The sequence below is a fragment of the Corvus hawaiiensis genome, chromosome 24 (genome assembly GCF_020740725.1).
Source record: "Corvus hawaiiensis isolate bCorHaw1 chromosome 24, bCorHaw1.pri.cur, whole genome shotgun sequence".
Taxonomy (NCBI): Eukaryota; Metazoa; Chordata; class Aves; order Passeriformes; family Corvidae; genus Corvus; species Corvus hawaiiensis.
In genome coordinates, this window is record NC_063236.1 from 1156766 (window position 1) to 1174705 (window position 17940).

Below are 17940 nucleotides of genomic sequence, written 5' to 3' on the forward strand. Positions count from 1 at the left end.
GTGGTGTTCCAGGACGGGGTATCAGCGCCGGGATCTTCCCGGGAGGAAGGCTCCACCCTGGGGCCACGATTTCCAGGGAAGGGCAGGCAGCAAAGCACCACAGAGCAGCAGTTTCACCAACAATAAGCCACAACTTTATTAACCGATAGAAATAGTACAAATTTTAAATTTAGTTGTATTTTACTCTTCTCTGAAACACCAAAAAAGGCTCCTCCCTCCGGCGGCTACATCGTCAGCTCCTGTGGGGAGAACAGGAGTCAGGAGCCAGCCCGGAGCCAGCAGCTGCCCCCCAGGAGCCCCCCAAACCTGCTACCCCCCACCACTCACCATTATCGCGTTTACGATGTCGTTACTGTTGTTCTTGAGGGCTCGCACGGCCTTCGCCCGCGACACGTTCGCCTGCGACATCACCAGCTCGATGTCTTTCACCTCCACGCCGGTTTCGTCAACCTGAGGGAGAAACAGAGCCCAGGATTAGTGCCAGCTCTGAGCCTGGCATGGGCTGGGATTGCCTGGATTGGAAGCCAGGAGGCCAGGCCTGCACTGCACACACCCCCAGGGAAGGGCCCTGCGCTCTGCCTTTGGCAGAGACACGGATGAAGGAGAGGAATGCATGGATTAACCCAAACCACAGCCCCACAGGAGCCCGGGGAAGGCGTTACCTCCTCTTCCTCGCTCTCCTCCTGCACGGTGGGGGTCTGTGTGTTTTCCTGGATGTTGGAAACAGGTTCTCCTTGCACTTTGAACTTTTCAGCAGCCGCCAGCTGAGCCTGCTGGGACAAGTCTTCGATCTGCAGGAGGGAAGGGAAGGAGCAGTGAGGCCAGTCCTGGGCAGTGCCAGCACATTCCCTAGGCAGGAGCCACACGGTGTACAGGTGACAGAAAGGAACCCTGGCACAGGGTCCTGCTGGCTCCAGAGTGGGCTCACCTTGGCCTCGCCAAAGACGATGTAGGTGTCTGACGCCGGGCTCTTGTACACATCTGGCTTTGTGATGACAAAGAGGATGTTCTTGGATTTCCGGATGGTGACTCTGGTGACTCCTGTCACCTGGCGAAGGCCCAGCTTGGACATTGCCTGAAAAACACGAGTGAAAGGTCAGTGAAGGAAAGAAGAACTCTGGAGCCAGCCCAGATGTGCCCACTCCTCTCTCCAGAGCCCCAGATCCAACATTTGCTGCATGGATACACATGGAAATGTGCATTTACTGCCACGGAGCAGCACTCCCAGGTGGTCAGCTGGAAGGAACGCTCCAATCCCAGGACTGGTGAGATCCCCAGTGTGACTCTGAGCCCCGGGGCTGTTCACCAGGGACAGGTGAAGCCTCACCTTCCGAGCTTTCTTCTCGCTCCGGCTCTGTTTTGCTTTGCTGACGGGTTCTTCATCTATTTCGGCTGCTGCTGCGAGCTGCAGGGAGGGAAAACCAGAGGGATCCGTGACAATCCTGGGGTGACAGTCCCTGGCAGGGACTCTGATCCACCGTGGATGGCGTGTGCCACCTGCCCTACCTGCGCCTGCTGTGTCGTGGCCTGTGTGGAGTCCTGCTCTTCGAGCTCTGGTACGGATTCATCGCTGTCGGACTCTGTGCCAGACCCTGCAGAGAGACACATCCTTCACTCCTCCCACCTCAGGTAGGTCCAGGGGATGCAGCCTTTGCTGCTGGTTCCCAGTGCAGTCAGTCACCAGTCAGCCCAGTTAGGTGGTGGAAGGAGCATTCCCTGCACTCCAAATGCCATCAGCAGGGTGGCATGAATGGATTCCCAGCCTCTCCCCACGGTGGGAGCCAGGTGCCAGAGCCCCACAGGTGCCCGGAGGCTCCGGAATGAGTCCCCTGAGGCAGTTCCAGCCTGTGGCTCCAGCTCAAGGAGGAGGTGGGTGGCACTCCCGGGGTGCTGAGGTGGCAGCAGCCCGGTGTGACAGGGCCCCTCTTGACACTCCTCAAACCCAGAGCTGAGACACGGCACCGAGACCCCACTCACTGAGCCCTCGGGGCTGCTGCACATCCGTGGCAGGGGTGATCTGGGATAACCTGGAACCCCCTCCTGGGAATAGCACCTCTGGGTGCCCAGAGGGCCACCAGCTGCAGTGCCACCACCAGTCTCTGACCCATAGCACTGACCACGCCAGTGACCGAAGCAGAGCCGGGTGTCCCCAGCCCTGGAGGCCAGAGGTCACCTGGAGGTGACCGCGATGCTCCCGTGCAGCCATTACCTGGATTCAGTCCTGCTTCCTGCTCTGGGAAGGGCCTCTGTGCCCACGGCACACAGGAGCCCTGGCAAAGCTCTCTGCAGGTGTCAGGGTGTGCCCAGGGTTCCCAACACTTCAGGCAGAGTGTGGGCACAGCCCAGTTTGGCACCAGCACTGCCCATGGCCCCCCTTCCGCCGCCGGCCGGACACAGGGACACCACGTGGACACCACACACAGCAGGGACAGGCACGTGGCAGCTCCTCCCGAGCCTCCGTGTGAAGCCAGCTCAGCTCGCAGTGCCCATGCCACAAACCACACCGTGCTCCGTGCCCGAGGACACGCGTTAGTGACCACCGGGACCGTGCTGACCCCCGTCCCTCCCCGTGCCCCGGCTCACCGCCTGCTCGGCTCAGTCTACCCCGACACGCCGGGGCCCCAGGCGGGGTTAGTATCCCGTGGGCAGCCAGTGACACTCCATGCACACGGCAAACCGCGGCCGCAAATACCCTTGTCATTCTTGAGGACGGGCTGCGGCGCCGGGGGGGCCAGGACCCCCGCGGGGGGAGAGAGCTCCAGCAGCACGGGCGGCTCGGGGGGGAGCAGAGGCGGCAGGTCCTCGTCGTCAGCGCCGAGCGGGGCCTTCGAGGGGGGCTTGGGCTGGGGGAGGTGAGTGGCCGGCTTGGCCACCTTGTTATTGGGGAGGGGCTGCTGCTTCTTGGCAGGGGGAGCGCTCGGGGCAGAGCCGGGACGGCTGGCATCAGCTTTTGTAGGGGTTGGGGCACCAGGAACGCCCGTGGCTGCAGCAGGAGCTGTGGCTGGAGCTGCAGGAGTTGGAGTGGCCTTGACAGGGCTCTTTGGAGATGCTTTGGCCTCAGCAGGGCTTTTTGAGGGCGTTTTGGCCTCAGCAGGGGTGGCTGGAGCTGGGGTGGCTTTGACAGGGCTCTTTGGGGGTGTTTTGGCCTCAGCAGAGGCCACTGGAGATGGGGTGGCTTTGGCAGGACTCTTTGGGGGTGCTTTGGCAGCAGCAGGGGTGGATGGAGCTGGGGTGGTTTTGGCAGGGCTCTTTGGGGGTGTTTTGGCTGCTGGGGGAGCAGCTGGAGCTGGGGTGGCTGTAACAGGGCTCTTGGGAGGCACCTGGGCAGGAGCCGGAGGTGTTTTGGCCTCAGCAGGGGTGGCTGGAGCTGGGGTGGCTTTGACAGGGCTCTTTGGGGATGCCTTGGCCTCAGCAGGGGCCACTGGAGCTGGGGTGGCTTTGACAGGGCTCTTTGGGGATGCCTTGGCATCAGCAGAGGCTGCTGGAGCTGGGGTGTCTTTGACAGGGCTCTTTGGGGGTGCTCTGGCCTCAGCAGGGGTGGCTGGAGCTGCAGGGGTTGGGGTGGCTTTGACAGGGCTCTTTGGGGGTGCCTTGGCTGCTGGGGGGGCAGCTGGAGCTGGGGTGGCTGTAACGGGGTTTTCTGGGGGTGCTTTGACCGCAGCAGGGGTGGCTGGAGCTGGGGTGGCTTTGACAGGACTCTTTGGGGGTGCTTTGGCCTCAGCAGAGGCCACTGGAGCTGGGGTGGCTTTGACAGGACTCTTTGGGGGTGCTTTGGCCTCAGCAGAGGCCACTGGAGCTGGGGTGGCTTTGACAGGACTCTTTGGGGGTGCCTTGGCCTCAGCAGGGGCAGCTGGAGCCAACGGCGCTGGAGCCACAGGAACAGATGGGGCAGTGACAGGGCTGCCCTTGGGAGACTTCTTGGCTGCTCCAGGGGAAGCTGGAGCTGGGGTGGCTTTGGCAGGGCTCTTTGGGGGTGCCTTGTCCTCAGTGGGGATGGCTGGAGCTGGGGTGGCTTTGGCAGGGCTCTTTGGGGGTGCCTTGTCCTCAGTGGGGATGGCTGGAGCTGGGGTGGCTTTGGCAGGGCTCTTTGGGGGTGTTTTGGCTGCTGGGGGAGCAGCTGGTGGAGCTGCAGGAGCTGGGGTGGCAGGGGCTGGGGTGGCAGGGGACGGGGGAGCAGCAACAGGGCTCTTGGGAGCAGCTTTGGCTGCAGGTGGGGTGGCTGGAGCTGGGCTGGGGGGAGTTGGAGTGGCAGCTGGGGCAGCAATAGGGCCCTGGGGAGCATCTTTGGCTGTGGGAGGGACAGCTGGGGAGGGTGGAGCTGCCATGGCCAGTGTGACTGGGGCAGAGGGGGCAGTGACCGGGCTCATGGGAGCTGCTTTGGCCACAGGAGGGGTGGCTGGAGCTGCCACTGCTGGTGTGACTGGGGCAGCAGGAGATGTTTTAGCCACAGGAGGGGTGGCCAGAGGTGCCACAGGCGATGTGACAGGGACAGAGGGGACAGCTGGGGCAGTGACCGGGCTCAAAGGAGGTGTTTTGGCAACAGGAGGGGTGGCTGGAGCTGCCATGGCCAGCGTGACAGGGACAGAGGGGGCAGCCGGGGCAGTGATTGGGCTCAGGGGAGGTGTTTTGGCCACAGGAGGGGTGGCTGGAGCTGCCACTGCTGGTGTGACAGGGACAGAGGGGGCAGCTGGGGCAGGGACCGGGCTCCCAGGAGCTGGTTTGGCCACAGGAGGGGTGGCTGGAGCTGCCATGGCCGGTGTGACAGGGGGGCAGCTGGCAGAGGGGACAGCAGGCACAGGAGCTGCTGCAGGGAGCATGGGGCTCGCTGGAGGCCCTGGGACAGAGACGGCAGCTCCCAGAGCAGGTGTGGACAGGGCAGGAGCCACAGGAGCTGCCGCAGCTACAGGCGCTGCCTGAGTGGCCGGACTCCCAGGAGAGGTCCTGGCCACCGAGGGAGGGACTGGGTGTCCCACAGCTGGGACCACCGGGGCAGGGCCCACGGGACAGGCCTTGGCAACAGAAGGAGCAACTGGGACCAGTGGTGAGACTGGAGCACCAGGGGCTGGGCCTGGTGGGGCAGCAGCAGGATGCCCAGGGGACATCCCAGCTGGCAGCAGAGGGATAGGGGGTGACAAGGGAGCTTTGGGGGCAGCTAGGAAGATGGGTGGAGAGATGGCACCGACCAGGGCCGGGCACTGGGTTGGAGCTGGGGCTTGGGGAGAGGCTGGAACAGAAGCCAGTGGCGTGGAAGCAGGAATTCCAGGAGACACTGGGACTGTGGGAAGTGGGGGTGATCCCGGGCTCTGGGGACACACTGCCATGGTGGGAGCAGGCAGCAAACTGGGAGACACTGGTGGGGGAGATGCCAGAAGGGGACGGGATGGGGGAGGTAGGAGAGGGGATGGGGCTGTTCCAGAGGCAGGGAAAGGGGCTGGGGCTGCTCCAGCGGCAGGGAGAGGAGCTGGGGCTGCTCCACAGGCAGGGAGTGGGGCCAGCGGTGCAGCTCCCACAGAGGCAGCAGCGGGAGCAGCTTTCATGGGAGAGGTGAGAGCAGCTGGGAGAGAACTGGGGCTCACTGGGGGGGCGAGGGGAGCCACTGTCACTGCAGCAGAAGCAGCAGCCAGGCCAGGTGACACTGGAGCCGGGAGTCCTGGAGACACTGGGCTAACAGGGGCAGGCCCTGGAGATCCTGGGGCTGCAAAAGCCACCGGGGAATGCGGAGCAGGAGGAGGGGCAGCGGTGACTGGGCCCGGCAGAGCCGGGGCAGGGGGCTGGGGGGGCACGGAGAACACGGGGATGGCCGCAGCTGGGACCACGGGGGGGGACACGGGGCCCGGGGGGCCCGGCAGAGCTGTGGCAGCACTGGGCGGCTGCACCGGGAGAGCCTGGGCGGATGGAGATGGAGTCAGAGGTGGGGAATGAGCAGCACGAAGAACAGCTAAAGGAGAGAAACACAGTGAGCCATGAGAGGAGGGAGGGAGGGAGGGAGAGAGGGAGGGAGAGAGGGAGGGGGCAGGCAGCCAGCCCTGGCTGTCCTCTGGCCTCTGTGCCTGGCTGCTGGCCCAGCAGGCACCGCCTGGGCTGCCAGGGTCAGCATGGACCGGAACGCTCATCCCCTTCTAGAACCCAGCACCGATTTTCCCGAGAACCCTGGAGTGGCAGGAGGCACTCCCTGAACCACCAGGAAGCCCCAGGGATGCAGGGACCCAGCTCTGCCCTACCAAAGGGACTGTCACAACTTCCGTGGAGTCCCAGAGGTCTGGCAAGACCCGCAGGGCTGCTCCCAAGCCTGGGGTCACCCCCTGAGCTGCTGGGAGCAGGGGGGAACAAAGACCCACCCGAAAAGAGGAAGGAAAAGTCAAATATCACCCACTGGCATGTGGAATTACTCCTGGAGCGCTCTGGAAGCCCCCTCCCTCCAGCTGTGGGTGACATGGGCAGGTGCCCTGAGGGCACAAGGACATGGGGGTGGTGGGGCCAGGCCCCCCAGTGCCCCCCAGTTCCCTGGAAGCTGTTAGGGTTAATGGAACTGCAACCCCCATAATGGCACACGCTGGTTAATGTGGCACACGAGGGGTTACAAGAGGGTCCCGAGTACCTGGAGCAGGGATGGGAGCAGGAACGGGGGCAGCTGGAGCTGAACGGGGAGAACAACAGTTTATTAGGGCAAGTCCCACTGACCGGGAGCACTTGGCTTCCAGCTCCAAGGGAAGCTGGAGAGAGCCTGGCCATTCCCAACACCATTCCCAATGCCAGCTGGTGATCCAAGGGCACCGCTCAGGCAACAAGCCATGAGAGGGCTCAGCTTCCAGCTCCTGAGCCAGAGCTGAGAGCCTGGAGAGAGCCCTGACATTCCCAATGAAATCCCTAACGCCAACCAGCAATCAAGGGGCACTGTTTAGGGACGAGGCCATGGGAGCACTCAGCTTCCAGCTCTGAGAGAGCCTGAACAGAGCCCTGACATTCCCAACGTCATTCCCAGCACCCACTGGAGATCCAAGGGCACCACTGAGGGAAGAGCCCAGGAGAGCTGGGGAGGGCAGTGCTGGTCCAACTGGTGTAACCGGCCCCGCTGCCGGCTGGGAGAGCAGAACCGGCCCAGCCACGGTGCCGCCCTTTGGCAGCGTGTCACGGCACCGGCAGCTCCGGAGCCCAAAGCCAGCCCCATTCCAAGGATCCTGTCCCTCCCAGCTCCAGGCCAGGTGGCCCTGCCAGGTGCTGTGTCCCTGTCCCACCCTGGGATCAGGGTCACACTCGTGTCCTGCTCTCGCTGCCACCCAGGGCAGTGACACGTGCATGGAATGCAGGGAATGACATCCCTTTCCCTGCCTCAGGAATGGGGGACTGAAAAATGCTTCTAATGCCCTGTTTTACCCCAAACTGCTCCAAAGCACAGGGCCGTGGGAAGGATGGGAAGGCCTGGAGCTGGACATCAGTGCCAGTGGGTGCCAGGGCACTTCCTGCTCCAGGGAACGTCCTGGTGCCTCTGAAAGGAGCAACAAGTCCTGCCAAGGGCTGCGCTGGGCCCGGGCCCGTCACAGAACAGGCTGTGCAGAGCCACGCTCTCCGAACAACGCTTCATCCCTGCCTGCTCTCCCAGCTCCTTCGCCAGCTCCACTGGCACCGTCTGAGCACATTCCTGATAAACGCAATCATTCCCACTTGTCGCTTCTCCCCCCACAGCCCCACCTTTCCACGACCCCTTCTCTAAAGGATTCCCCAAACCCACGGAATTTGTAAGGGATGCTCAAACCACCTGGGCGACAGAGCCTGCCCAGAGCTGAACCTCCGGATCAGCGAGCACCAGCCCCATCTCCAGGGTTTTTCCAGGGACCAGCAAATGTCCACGGAACACGATGAACATCCAAGAAGCTGCCTGAGGATTCCCACAACACCATCAGAGCCTTGAGAGCAGCAGAATTTTGGGAGTTGTCAGTTGAGAGGGACAGAAGAGCCATCCCAGGGAGGGGGCCCCAGCCAGGAATTCCAGCTACGCAGGGAGGGATAAGGAGCTCAGCAGTTCCCTGGGAATCATCGACGCAGCTGTCACAGCAACAGCCATCACTCAGCTCCCTCCTCGTGTCCCTCTCTGTCACCAACCCTGGTCGTCCCAGATCCAAGGGGACAGCAACCAAATTCACTGAGAGACTCCCAAATCCAACAGGGCAGACCCCCAAAATTCAACGAGGAACCCCCAAATTCAAAGGGACACACTCTCAAATCCAACAGGTTAGATCACCAAATCCACCTAAAGACCCCCAAATCCAACAGGAGAGCCTTGTTCACCCTCGTGCCCTGAGCGGCCCCCTCAGATCAGGTGACAACACCCAATCAAGGAGCAGACCCAAAATCCAATGGGAGACCACCGAATCCAGCAGGAAAGACCCCCAAATCCAACGGGACAGGCCCCCAATTCCAATACCCCGAGCTGACCACGGCCGCTTCCCTCCCACTCCCACCCGGCACCGGGGATCACCCAATCCAGGCTCCGAGCGGAGCCGACCCATCCCCATCCCCGTCCTCGTCTCCGGCATTTTGGGACACGAGGGGCCCCTGCTCCCATGACTCCAGTCACGTTCCGTGTGGGATAACCCGCGTGTTTTGGGTGGGAAACCACAAAACCGGCCCGATTTGTTTTGGCCACAGCACGAGGACACCGAGACACCATGGAATAGACACCCCAAAACCCCCGCCATGGAATGGACACCCCGAAACGCCTGCGGCGGAGGTGACAACACTCGAGCCGGGGTCACACAACCCCTGCCGCCACCGGCTCCTCGCCCACCGGGCGACCCCCGCCCCACCCTCCCCGGGGAGCTGCTGCTCCTTCCCCCTCCTCCCGCAGACCCCGCCACGCGGGGGGATCCCGGGAATCACCCCCAAAACCGCCCCGGAGCAGCTCCCGGCCTCACCTGTCTCCGCCTGCGGCTGCGGCAGCTCCTGCTCCGTGGCCGGGACGGTTTCTGTGGCTTCGCCGGGCATTTCTACGGGAAGGGAGAAACCGACAGGCCCGGGCTCGCCGGAGCTCCGGGACAGCCCGGGGGCGACCACCGGTAACTCCTCCTTCCCACCCCACTCGGAACACCACGCGCCTCCCACTACCGGGAGAATCTACCGAGACAACTCGGCCGCACGGCACGGGCACAGCCGGAGCCCGAGCCCGGCCCGGGGCCTAGGCCGCCTCCTCCCCCCCCCGCCGGTACGCGGGGCCGCCCCCTCTACCCTGCCCGGCGCGCCCGCCACCCCATCGATGGCCTCAACCGGGTCCTCCCGGCCTCCCGCCCGTTCCACTAGTGGCAAGCAGAGCCCTAAGCGGCGGATGGCGGTGGATGGCGGCGGATAGCGGCGCGGGACTCACTGTGCGGGGAGCGGGGCCCAAGATGGCGGCGGAAAGAGACCGAGAGGGCAGCGCGACTTCCGGGAGCGCGGGACTTCCGGGGCAGGGGGAGAGCCCGGCAACACGGTCCGGCCCGGCCGCCACGGCCGCGCTCCGGAGTTCCGGACTCTGTTCGGGCCCCACCGTGGGTGTGGGCAGCCCCCCGGAATGGGGGTTGGGGTCCCCCGGGGTGGGGTGGGACCCCCCTGGGAACGCGGCGAGGAGCCCTCCGGGTGAGGGATGAGATGCTGTGAATGTGCGGCCTGGTTTCAGCGTGGGGCAGGGATTCCTGGGGCTGGCAAGGACTCTGAAGGCAGGGGTCTAGGCAGGGGTGAGGGGTCCGGGCAGGGTTAGGGGGTCAGGGCAGGGGTCCAGGCAGAGTTAGGGGGTCAGAGCAGGGGTCCAGGCAGGGGTGAGGAGTCCAGGCAGGGTTAGGGGGTCAGGGCAGGGGTCCAGGCAGGGGTGAGGGGTCCAGGCAGGATTAGGGGGTCAGGGCAGGGGTCCAGGCAGGGTTAGGGGGTCAGGGCAGGGGTCTGGGCAAGGTTGAGGGGTCCAGGCAGGATTAGGGGGTCAGGGCAGGGGTCCAGGGGACTGGGGGCAGCGACCCCATACTGCAGAGCAGGGATCCCCTCCCCCAGCTCCTCCCCTTCCTTGCAGGGACCCCCACCCGCCTCGGCATACAGCACACGGGTGACCAGAAACGTTTAATGGTCTTTGCGTAGAAAACAGTGCAAAAGGTACAAAAACTGGGGAAGGGGCAGGGAGCCCGTGTGTGATTCGGCTGCTCCACGGCACTGGGACCCCCAGGCCAGTGGAGGTGACAAAGGCAGAGGTGACCATGACAGGATGTGACGCTGGCAGTGGGTCCCTCAGAAATCTCCTTGCAGGTCTGCGAAGAGGAGAAATGGGAAGTTTTTTCCAGACAAAGGAAAGCTGTCACAGCAACAGCCATCACTCAGCTGCCTCCTTGTGTCCCGCTCTGTCACCAACCCTCGCCCCAAATCCAACAGAGCAGACCCTCGAATCCAGTGGGAGACCCCTAAATCCGTTATCAGAGTCAGAAGGTCCCACTTGGGGTCCCTTTTGGGCACCCCCCCCAGCACTCACCGCTCCGACGGATCCGCTCTCCCCGCCGGGCGCTTTCCATTCCCTCCACAAACTGCTCGAAGACCCTCACATAAGGGGCCAGGCTCGTCTTCTTGTAGTCTGGAGGATTTAGGGAGTGGGCAGAGGCGGGAGTGGGTGTTGGGGACCCCCAAACTCCAACCCTGACCCCCAAACCCCAACCCTGACCCCCAAACCCTGTCCCCCAAACCCCAATCCTGACCCCCAAACCCCAACCCTGACCCCCAAACCCCGTCCCCCAAACTCCAACCCTGACCCCCAAACCCCAATCCTGACCTCCAAACCCCGTCCCCCAAACTCCAACCCGGACCCCCAAACCCCAACCCTGACCTCCAAACCCCGTCCCCTAAACTCCAACCCTGACCCCCAAACCCCAACCCTGACCTCCAAACCCCAACCCTGACCCCCAAACCCCAACCCTGACCTCCAAATCCCGTCCCCCAAACTCCAACCCTGACCCCCAAACCCCAATCCTGACCCCCAAACCCCAATCCTGACCTCCAAACCCCAACCCTGACCTCCAAACCCCTTCCCCCAAACTCCAACCCTAACCCCCAAACTCCAACCTGACTTCCAGACCCTGTCCCCCAAACTCCAACCCTGACCCCCAAACCCTGACCCCCAAACTCCAACCCTGACCCCCAAACCCCAACCCTGACCTCCAAACCCCGTCCCCCAAACCCCAACCCTGACTTCCAAACCCCAACCCTGACCCCCAAAACCCAAGCCTTGACCCCCAAAACCCCATCCCCGACCCCCAAACCCGAGCCCGGCTCACCCCTCGCACGGCGTTTCGGCTCCGTCTCCCCGACATCCTCCTGCTCCCCGTCGCTGCCGGCCGTGTCCAGCTCATGGCACAGGGAGCTGCCGGAGAAATGGGATGTGCTGGGAGGGCTCTGGCACCACTGAGACCCCCCCATAGTGCTGCCAGCTCACGTACGTGATGGTGGGGACAGCAAACGGGTCAAACTGGTCCAGTCTCTGCAGGTCCAGCGGCACCGAAACGCGTCCTGCGACAGAGCGGGGTCACCACGGCTGCCCAGCCCGGCGGTCCCCAGGCTGCCCCACACCCACCTGTTTTGGGGTGGACGCTGAAGGGGCTCTTGAGGAGGTGCCCGAGGCCTTTGCTGACGTTGATGTCGAGGCGGGGGAAGCAGAACTGGAGCATGACCTCCCAGTCGGCGTAGCACGGCCCCAGGGCCACCCCCCGGCCGCTCGCCCGCGTCCGCTCCACGCGGCCCCGCAGCAGCTCCCAGCGCTGCACCGAGTCCTTCTTCTTGGGGAACTCCGCCTGCAGCGGCTCCCGGTACTGTGCTGGGGGGTCAAGGCTCATCCCAGACTCCTCCGACCCCGTTAACCCTATGTTTTAACCCCGTTTTAACCCCGTGTCAACCCTGTGCGGGCCCTCCCTCCCAAATCACAGAGAGTCACAGAATGAACTAGGTTGGAAAAGACCTTTGAGAGCATCAAGTCCAACCTATGCCCTAACCTAACACCTCCTCATCAACTAAACCACGGCACCGAGTGCCACATCCAGGCTTTTCTCAAACACGTCCAGGGACGGTGACTCCACCCCTCCCTGGGCAGACGATTCCAGTGCCCAATCACTCTTCCAGTGAGGAATTTTTTCCTGACGTCCAACCTGAACTTCCCCTGGCGCAGCTCAAGGCTGTGTCCTCTCGTTCTGTCAGTGGTTGCCTGGGAGCAGAGCCCGACCCTCCCCTGGCTACAGCCACCTTTCAGGGAGTTGCAGAGAGTGATGAGGCCTCCCCTGAGCCTCCTTTTCCCCAGGCTAAACAGCCCCAGCTCCCTCAGTCGCTCCTCACAGGGCTTGTGTTCCAAGCCCCTCACCAGCCCTGTCACCCTCCTCTGGACACGTTCGAGCGTCTCCACGTCCTTCCTGAACTGAGGGGCCCAGAACTGGGCACAGCACTCGAGGTGTGGCCTCACCAGTGCCGAGTACAGGGGAAGAAGGACTTCCCTGGTCCTGCTGGCCACACTATTCCTGATCCAGGCCAGGAGCCGTTGGCCTTCTTGGCCACCTGGGCTCACTGCTGGCTCATGTCCAGCCTGCTGTCCCTCAGTCCCCCCAGCTCCCTCTCTGCCTGGCCGCTGTCCAGCCACTCTGTCCCCAGCCTGTACCGCTGCAGGGGTTGTTGTGGCCAAAGTGCAGGACCTGGAACTTGAAACTGTTAAACTTCATGCTGTTGGACTCGGCCCATCCATCCAGCCTGTCCAGATCCAGCACAGCACAGCACCAGGAAGGATATCCTCCGGGATGAGGGCCAGCACCTTGTCCCAGCGCTCTGGGCTGCCCAGGATGTCCTGCCCCAGCAGTGCATACTCCTCAAAGTATTTCTCCACCACGCCAACTGAGCGCCTGCGGGGAGCGGGATGGGCTCAGCGCCCGCCGGTGCCTGCAGGGATGGGCTGAGGGGGTCCCCACCCACCTGATGAAGGGGTGGACAGGGTGGGAGAGGTTCACCTTCTTCACAGTGTCCGCTCCACCCTGGGGGACAGCGGTGGTCAGGCTGTGGGGGTGGGCAGGGGGTGCTTGGCCCCCCTAAACCCAACTTCAGTAGGGTCAGGGGGTGCCCAGACCCACGTGCACCCACCTTCACCAGGGTCAGGGGTGGGCAGGGAGTGCCCAGATCCCCATAAACGCACCTTCAGCAGGGTCAGGAGGTGCCCAGGCCCCCATAAACCCACCTTCACTAGGGTCGGGGGGGGCAGGGGGTTTCTGGCCCCCCGTGCACCCACCTTCACCAGGCTCAGGTACTCCACAGCAGCCGCCCGCAGTGCCGGGGACCATTTCCTCACCGCATCGTCGCACACCCAGCAGTGGACACCCCTCCGGCCAGAGTACACCCACAGGCGATGCTGCACGCCCAGGTCCTCTGCGGGGGGCACAGATGGGTTTGGGGGGCACAGATGGGCTTGGGGGTCACATTGGGACAGGCTGTGGCGACCACCCAAAGCTGACGGTGCCACAAACCTGCCGGGCACCAGCGTGTGCCCCAGCTCGGTGAGAGCATGGCCCGGCCCCTCTTTGGGGTCTGGGCATCGCTGTGGGGCCGAGCGTGGTCTGGACGTGCACAGTCAGGGCCCACACGTGTCCCCAAGCCCCTCACCCACGAGCGCGCGGTCGATGATGCGGACAGCGATGGTCATCAGCGTCCAGCACTTGGAGCAGATATCAGCCGAGCTGGGGGCAGAGTGACGGGGGTCAGGTGGCCACTCCACACCCTCGAGCCCCCTCGCAACCCAGAGCCCTCCTGGGAACCTGCAGCAGGTCCGGACATCATCGTAATCCGTCATGTCGATGTCAAAGACCAGCTCCTTCTCCTGTGGCTGGAAGGCTCCCAGGTGCACCGTGTTGTGCTGGTTGGGCTGCAGGAGGGACGGGACGGGCTCAGCGGGGCCAGGGACCCCTGCAGACCCTCGGTCACAGCGCCCGGGACTCACCCTGTGGGAATAGACGGCCCCGATGTCGATTTTGTAGGGGTTGATCTTCTGCAGCTCCCGCTCCAGCTCCTGGGGACTGCCGAAGGACTGGAAGCGCAGGTACACATCATCCCGCAGGGTGAAGGAGAATTCCCGCAGCTGGAAGTAGTTCTTCACTGGAGGGACACGGGAGGGTCAATGCCGTCCTGAATCCCCCATCACAGTCGCCCCCAGGCCTCCCCTTCCCTGCTCCCCCGGTGTCCCGGTCAGTGCATCCACGCACCGCCTGCCCCCGGGCCCGCTAACGTGCTCTGGGACCGGGGATCGCGGTACTCCCATCTGATATCGGTGCCCCCCGCCCGGTATCGGTGTCCCCCATGGTGCCCCCGCCCCTCCCACGGTGTCTCCGGCCATACCCCCGGCCCGGTACGGCTGCCCACCGCCCGGTACCGCATCCCCGACGGCGCCCCCCGCCCCGTATCGACGCCCCCCGCCTGATACCGGTTCTCCCTCCGCTCGGTACCGGTTCTCCCCCCGCTCACCGCCGCCGTAGCTGAGCCAGCGGCCGTAGGGGCCGTGCGGGAAGAGCCGCCGGTAGAAGACCGGGAGCAGCTCGGGCAGCGCCGCCGGCTCGAACCGCGCCATGGCGGGAGCGGGGCGGCGGGAGGCGGCGGGAAGCGGCGGCGCCGGGCCCGGGGGCCGCCGGGAGATGTAGTCCGGCCCCGGGCCGCCGGGGAGCGGGGGCACCGGGACCGGGGGCGTGCACACCGGGGGAGTGGCACGGGAGTAAAGCATCGGAACCGTCCCGGGATGGAGGGGAGGGGATGCCCCGGGGCCCGGGGGGTCCCGGGATCTGGGGGGGTCCTGGGGTCCCGGGGTGGTCCTGGAGCGCTGAGGTCCGAGGGGTTCCGGGATTCGGGGAGGTGCCCGGATCCGGGAGGGTCCCGGGGTGCTGAGGTCCGGGGATGTCCCGGGATCCGAGGGGTCCCCGGGCGGATGGCTGCCGGGGCGCTGAGGTCCTGGGATGTCCCGGTGTCCGGGAGTGTCGCGGGATCCGGAGAGGTCCGGGGGCGTGGGGGTCCGGGAGTGCCCCGGGGTGCAAGGGGGTCCCGGGACGAGGTGTCCAGGGTTGACCCGGGGTCCGGTGAGCCCTGGGGTGCTGAGGTCCGGGGGGTTTTCGGGGTGGTCCCAGAGTCTGGGAGGGCCCCGGGGTAGTCCCGTGATTCGGGGGGCTCCGGGAGCGGGAGGGCGCGAGGATGTTCCGGGGTCCGGGGGCTTCCCGGGGCGGCAGCGCAGCGGTGCGGGAACCCCCAGGCGCTGCCCCGCTCCCGTTAACTCTTCCCCGCAAGAGCGGCCGGGGCGAAGCCCCGGGACACACCCCGAGGCACTGCCCGCAGCCCGGCGGGCTCCAGGCGGCAGCACCGGGACGAGCCCGGTAAGAGGACGGGGCGGAGCCGATCCCGCATCGCGGTAGTGCCGGCAGGCCCCTCGGCATCTCCGCGATCGTTTCCCCGGTGGATCCGCTAATTAATTATTAACAGCGGCCAGCGGGCAGGGCCAAGGTCGGGACAAGCCGCTCCCGGGCCGCTTCCCAGTCCCCATCCTGGTGCCGGTGCCGCTGCCGAGGATGTGGCTGTACGTGGTGGCGGTGCTGCTGGGGCTGTTCCTGCTGCGGCGCTGGCACCGGGAGCGGCAGACGGTGCCGCGGCTCTCGGAGAAGCACGTGCTGATCACGGGATGTGACAGCGGCTTCGGGAACCTGCTGGCGCGGCAGCTGGACGCGCGTGGGCTGCGGGTGCTGGCCGCCTGTCTGACCGAGGCCGGGGCCGCGCAGCTGCGGGCGGCCACCTCCAACCGGCTCCAGACCGTCCTGCTGGACGTCACCTCCAGCAAGAGCATCGCCGATGTCACCGCCTGGGTCCGGGAGCGTGTGGGTGATCGAGGTAGGATGGGGTTGGCACCCCTATTGTCACCCCACTGTCACCCCACCAGCTCTCCTGCCACCTCGCCCACTCAACACAGGCAAGGCTGGCATGGGCTGGGGAACAGCCCCAGCTCATCCCATCCCCTCTCCAGGGCTCTGGGGGCTGGTGAACAACGCAGGGATCGCCATCCCCACCGCCCCGAACGAGTGGCTGACCAAGGAGGATTTTGTCAAGGTGCTGAATGTCAACCTGGTGGGGCTCGTGGAGGTGACGCTGAGCCTCCTGCCGCTAGTGCGGCGGGCGCGGGGCCGCGTGGTCAATGTGGCCAGCGTGATGGGCCGCGTGTCCTTCTTCGGCGGCGGGTACTGCATCTCCAAGTATGGTGTGGAGGCCTTCTCTGACAGCCTCAGGTAATTCTGACCCAACGGGCACCATCCTGCTTTCCCAATTTGTTTTTCCAGACTTTGTCTGGCATAGCTATCCACCCCCATCCTCGCGCAACCGTGGCTGAGCACGGGTCGAACTCATATCTGCTGCTGAAGTGTGAACGGTTCCTCTACTGCCATGGAGCCTCCCCTGTGGACATTGCTCCTGTCCAAGATCCTGCAGGACATGGCCCCGCTGTCCCGAGCTTTGCTTTGTCCCCAACCCACCCAGATGTGGCAAATGTTTGCTGACACACTGTCTCAGCCACGTGCCAGGCTGGCACAGGGTCCGCTGGTGTGGTCGGGCTCTGCTCCACACCTCTGGCATGAGGCTGCATCCCGTGGGAGATGCAGGCATGGACACACTCTGGTGCTGCTCCCATGGCCCACAGGACTCAATCCCTTCCAGGCTTGAGATGAGCAGCTTTGGGGTGAAGGTCTGTGTGATCGAGCCAGGCTACTTCAAAACAATGATCACCAACACTGAGAACCTGGAAAAGAATTTTATTTCCAGCTGGCAGAAGCTTCCAGAGGAAATCAAAGCCAGTTACGGGGAGGGTTACTTGAGGCAGCGTAAGTACCTCTCCCAAAGGCTGAGCGATGCTCTTTCTCTCCTGACACAAGGCACATCCCCAGGGCCACGGGGGTCCCGTGGGAGTGCCACTGCCCCGACACCCCATGGAGCCACTTGGCTCTGCTCAGCTGCAGGCTCTCAGTGGAGTTTTCTGCCTCCGCAGTTGTGGCAATGCTCAAGGTGATGCAGAAGGGCTACAACTCCGACCTGTCGCTGGTCACGAACTGCATGGAGCACGCGCTGACCAGCCTCCACCCCTGCACCCGCTACTCTGCCGGCTGGGACGCCAAGCTACTCTACATCCCCCTCAGCTACCTGCCCTCAGCCCTCAGCGACGCTCTGTTCACCTTGTTCTGCCCCAAATCCGTTGGGAAAGCCTAAGGCGGGGATGCAGTGGGCAGCCAGGACCGGGCAGTGCAGAGCGGGATCCAATGATGCACAGCGGCATCCAAAATTGGCCGCAGCCGAGGCCATGCCAAGGTCCCTGAATTTGTAACTGCGTGTACGTCTCACCCTCTGTCCCCTGCTCACAAAAGGGTTTGTCCTGAATAAAGACTCCCTGTCCCCTCCTGGCAGAGCGTGGTATCACTCTCAGGCTGTGGCACCGAGGCTGTGCTGTGGGGGCTCCTGGAGGCTCTGGTTGTTCCCCTGAGCACCTGCTCCATTCAGGGTCCAGCCCCTGCCAAGTTGCCGGGCGACTTGCCCAAACGGGCACCCGCGGTATTAACACACACAAGTACAGGTCAGACCTGTTCCAGATTTCCCTCTAGGCAAAGGACCAAGCAGCCTCTTATAGAACCGTCCTCCTCTGCTTCCTCCTCCTCCTCCTGGCAGAGCTGGTTGGTGGGAGCTGTCCCGCTCCATCACCGCATTTGGGGACACTCTCCCCCACCAAAGCTGGGTGAGAGGGGAAGGTCCAGGGTTGGTGCTGCTGACGGTGTCTGGAGGGTTCCAGCAAATCCAGCTCTGTGGGGCATTGGGATACACCTGCTAAGGGCACAGCAGAGCCCCAGGCACAGGGAATGGCGCAAGGCAAAGCCAGGAATTACAAACCAGGAGGACAAAATTCGC

The 17940-nt window shown here is 64.2% G+C and overlaps 3 protein-coding genes across 7 annotated transcripts; 1 reads left to right on the plus strand and 2 right to left on the minus strand.

The window, feature by feature from the left end:
• Window positions 1-111: 111 nt before the first annotated feature.
• NACA (nascent polypeptide associated complex subunit alpha) lies at window positions 112-9466 on the minus strand. 5 transcript variants are annotated; one of them, XM_048327424.1, is made up of 10 exons: window positions 9359-9466; window positions 8913-8984; window positions 4044-5938; window positions 2693-3983; window positions 1507-1592; window positions 1328-1405; window positions 929-1075; window positions 663-791; window positions 328-450; window positions 112-239 (listed from the first exon to the last, which is right to left on the minus strand). In XM_048327424.1, the coding sequence occupies exons 2-10, from the start codon at window positions 8980-8982 to the stop codon at window positions 225-227; spliced, it is 3834 nt and encodes a 1277-aa protein (XP_048183381.1). In that variant the 5' UTR covers window positions 8983-8984; window positions 9359-9466; the 3' UTR covers window positions 112-224. The 5 variants fall into 5 exon arrangements, with proteins under 5 accessions (XP_048183381.1, XP_048183380.1, XP_048183382.1 ...); XM_048327423.1 differs by having other exon boundaries at window positions 2693-3977; window positions 4038-5938; XM_048327425.1 differs by having other exon boundaries at window positions 2693-3495; window positions 3565-5938.
• Window positions 9467-10067: 601 nt separating this feature from the next.
• On the minus strand, window positions 10068-14627 carry PRIM1 (DNA primase subunit 1). Its single transcript, XM_048327552.1, has 12 exons — window positions 14488-14627; window positions 13967-14121; window positions 13785-13891; window positions 13633-13706; window positions 13262-13398; window positions 12952-13010; window positions 12772-12881; window positions 11576-11812; window positions 11442-11511; window positions 11280-11365; window positions 10484-10582; window positions 10068-10265 (listed from the first exon to the last, which is right to left on the minus strand). Exons 1-12 carry the CDS (start codon window positions 14588-14590, stop codon window positions 10246-10248), a joined length of 1257 nt encoding a protein of 418 aa, XP_048183509.1. The 5' UTR covers window positions 14591-14627; the 3' UTR covers window positions 10068-10245.
• A 753-nt stretch (window positions 14628-15380) lies between these two features.
• Window positions 15381-17444, plus strand: LOC125337648 (retinol dehydrogenase 16-like). Its single transcript, XM_048327577.1, has 4 exons — window positions 15381-15888; window positions 16022-16280; window positions 16705-16868; window positions 17033-17444. Exons 1-4 carry the CDS (start codon window positions 15573-15575, stop codon window positions 17248-17250), a joined length of 957 nt encoding a protein of 318 aa, XP_048183534.1. The 5' UTR covers window positions 15381-15572; the 3' UTR covers window positions 17251-17444.
• Window positions 17445-17940: the final 496 nt, after the last annotated feature.

What these genes read in the sequence shown, in the direction of transcription:
- LOC125337648 (XM_048327577.1), top strand. Translation starts at nt 15,573, where the DNA reads ATGTGGCTGTACGTGGTGGCGGTGCTGCTGGGGCTGTTCCTGCTGCGG. An exon ending in GCCTTCTCTGACAGCCTCAG is followed by an intron (nt 16,281 to 16,704) that starts GTAATTCTGACC and finishes AATCCCTTCCAG; the next exon opens with GCTTGAGATGAGCAGCTTTG. An exon ending in GGAGGGTTACTTGAGGCAGC is followed by an intron (nt 16,869 to 17,032) that starts GTAAGTACCTCT and finishes CTGCCTCCGCAG; the next exon opens with TTGTGGCAATGCTCAAGGTG.
- PRIM1 (XM_048327552.1), bottom strand. Translation starts at nt 14,590, where the DNA reads ATGGCGCGGTTCGAGCCGGCGGCGCTGCCCGAGCTGCTCCCGGTCTTC. An exon ending in CTGGCTCAGCTACGGCGGCG is followed by an intron (nt 14,122 to 14,487) that starts GTGAGCGGGGGG and finishes GTGTCCCTCCAG; the next exon opens with TGAAGAACTACTTCCAGCTG. An exon ending in CAGCGTCCACCCCAAAACAG is followed by an intron (nt 11,512 to 11,575) that starts GTGGGTGTGGGG and finishes GCTCTGTCGCAG; the next exon opens with GACGCGTTTCGGTGCCGCTG.
- NACA (XM_048327422.1), bottom strand. Translation starts at nt 8,982, where the DNA reads ATGCCCGGCGAAGCCACAGAAACCGTCCCGGCCACGGAGCAGGAGCTG. An exon ending in CGTCCTCAAGAATGACAAGG is followed by an intron (nt 1,593 to 2,692) that starts GTATTTGCGGCC and finishes GTCTCTCTGCAG; the next exon opens with GGTCTGGCACAGAGTCCGAC. An exon ending in AGGAGAGCGAGGAAGAGGAG is followed by an intron (nt 451 to 662) that starts GTAACGCCTTCC and finishes TTTCTCCCTCAG; the next exon opens with GTTGACGAAACCGGCGTGGA.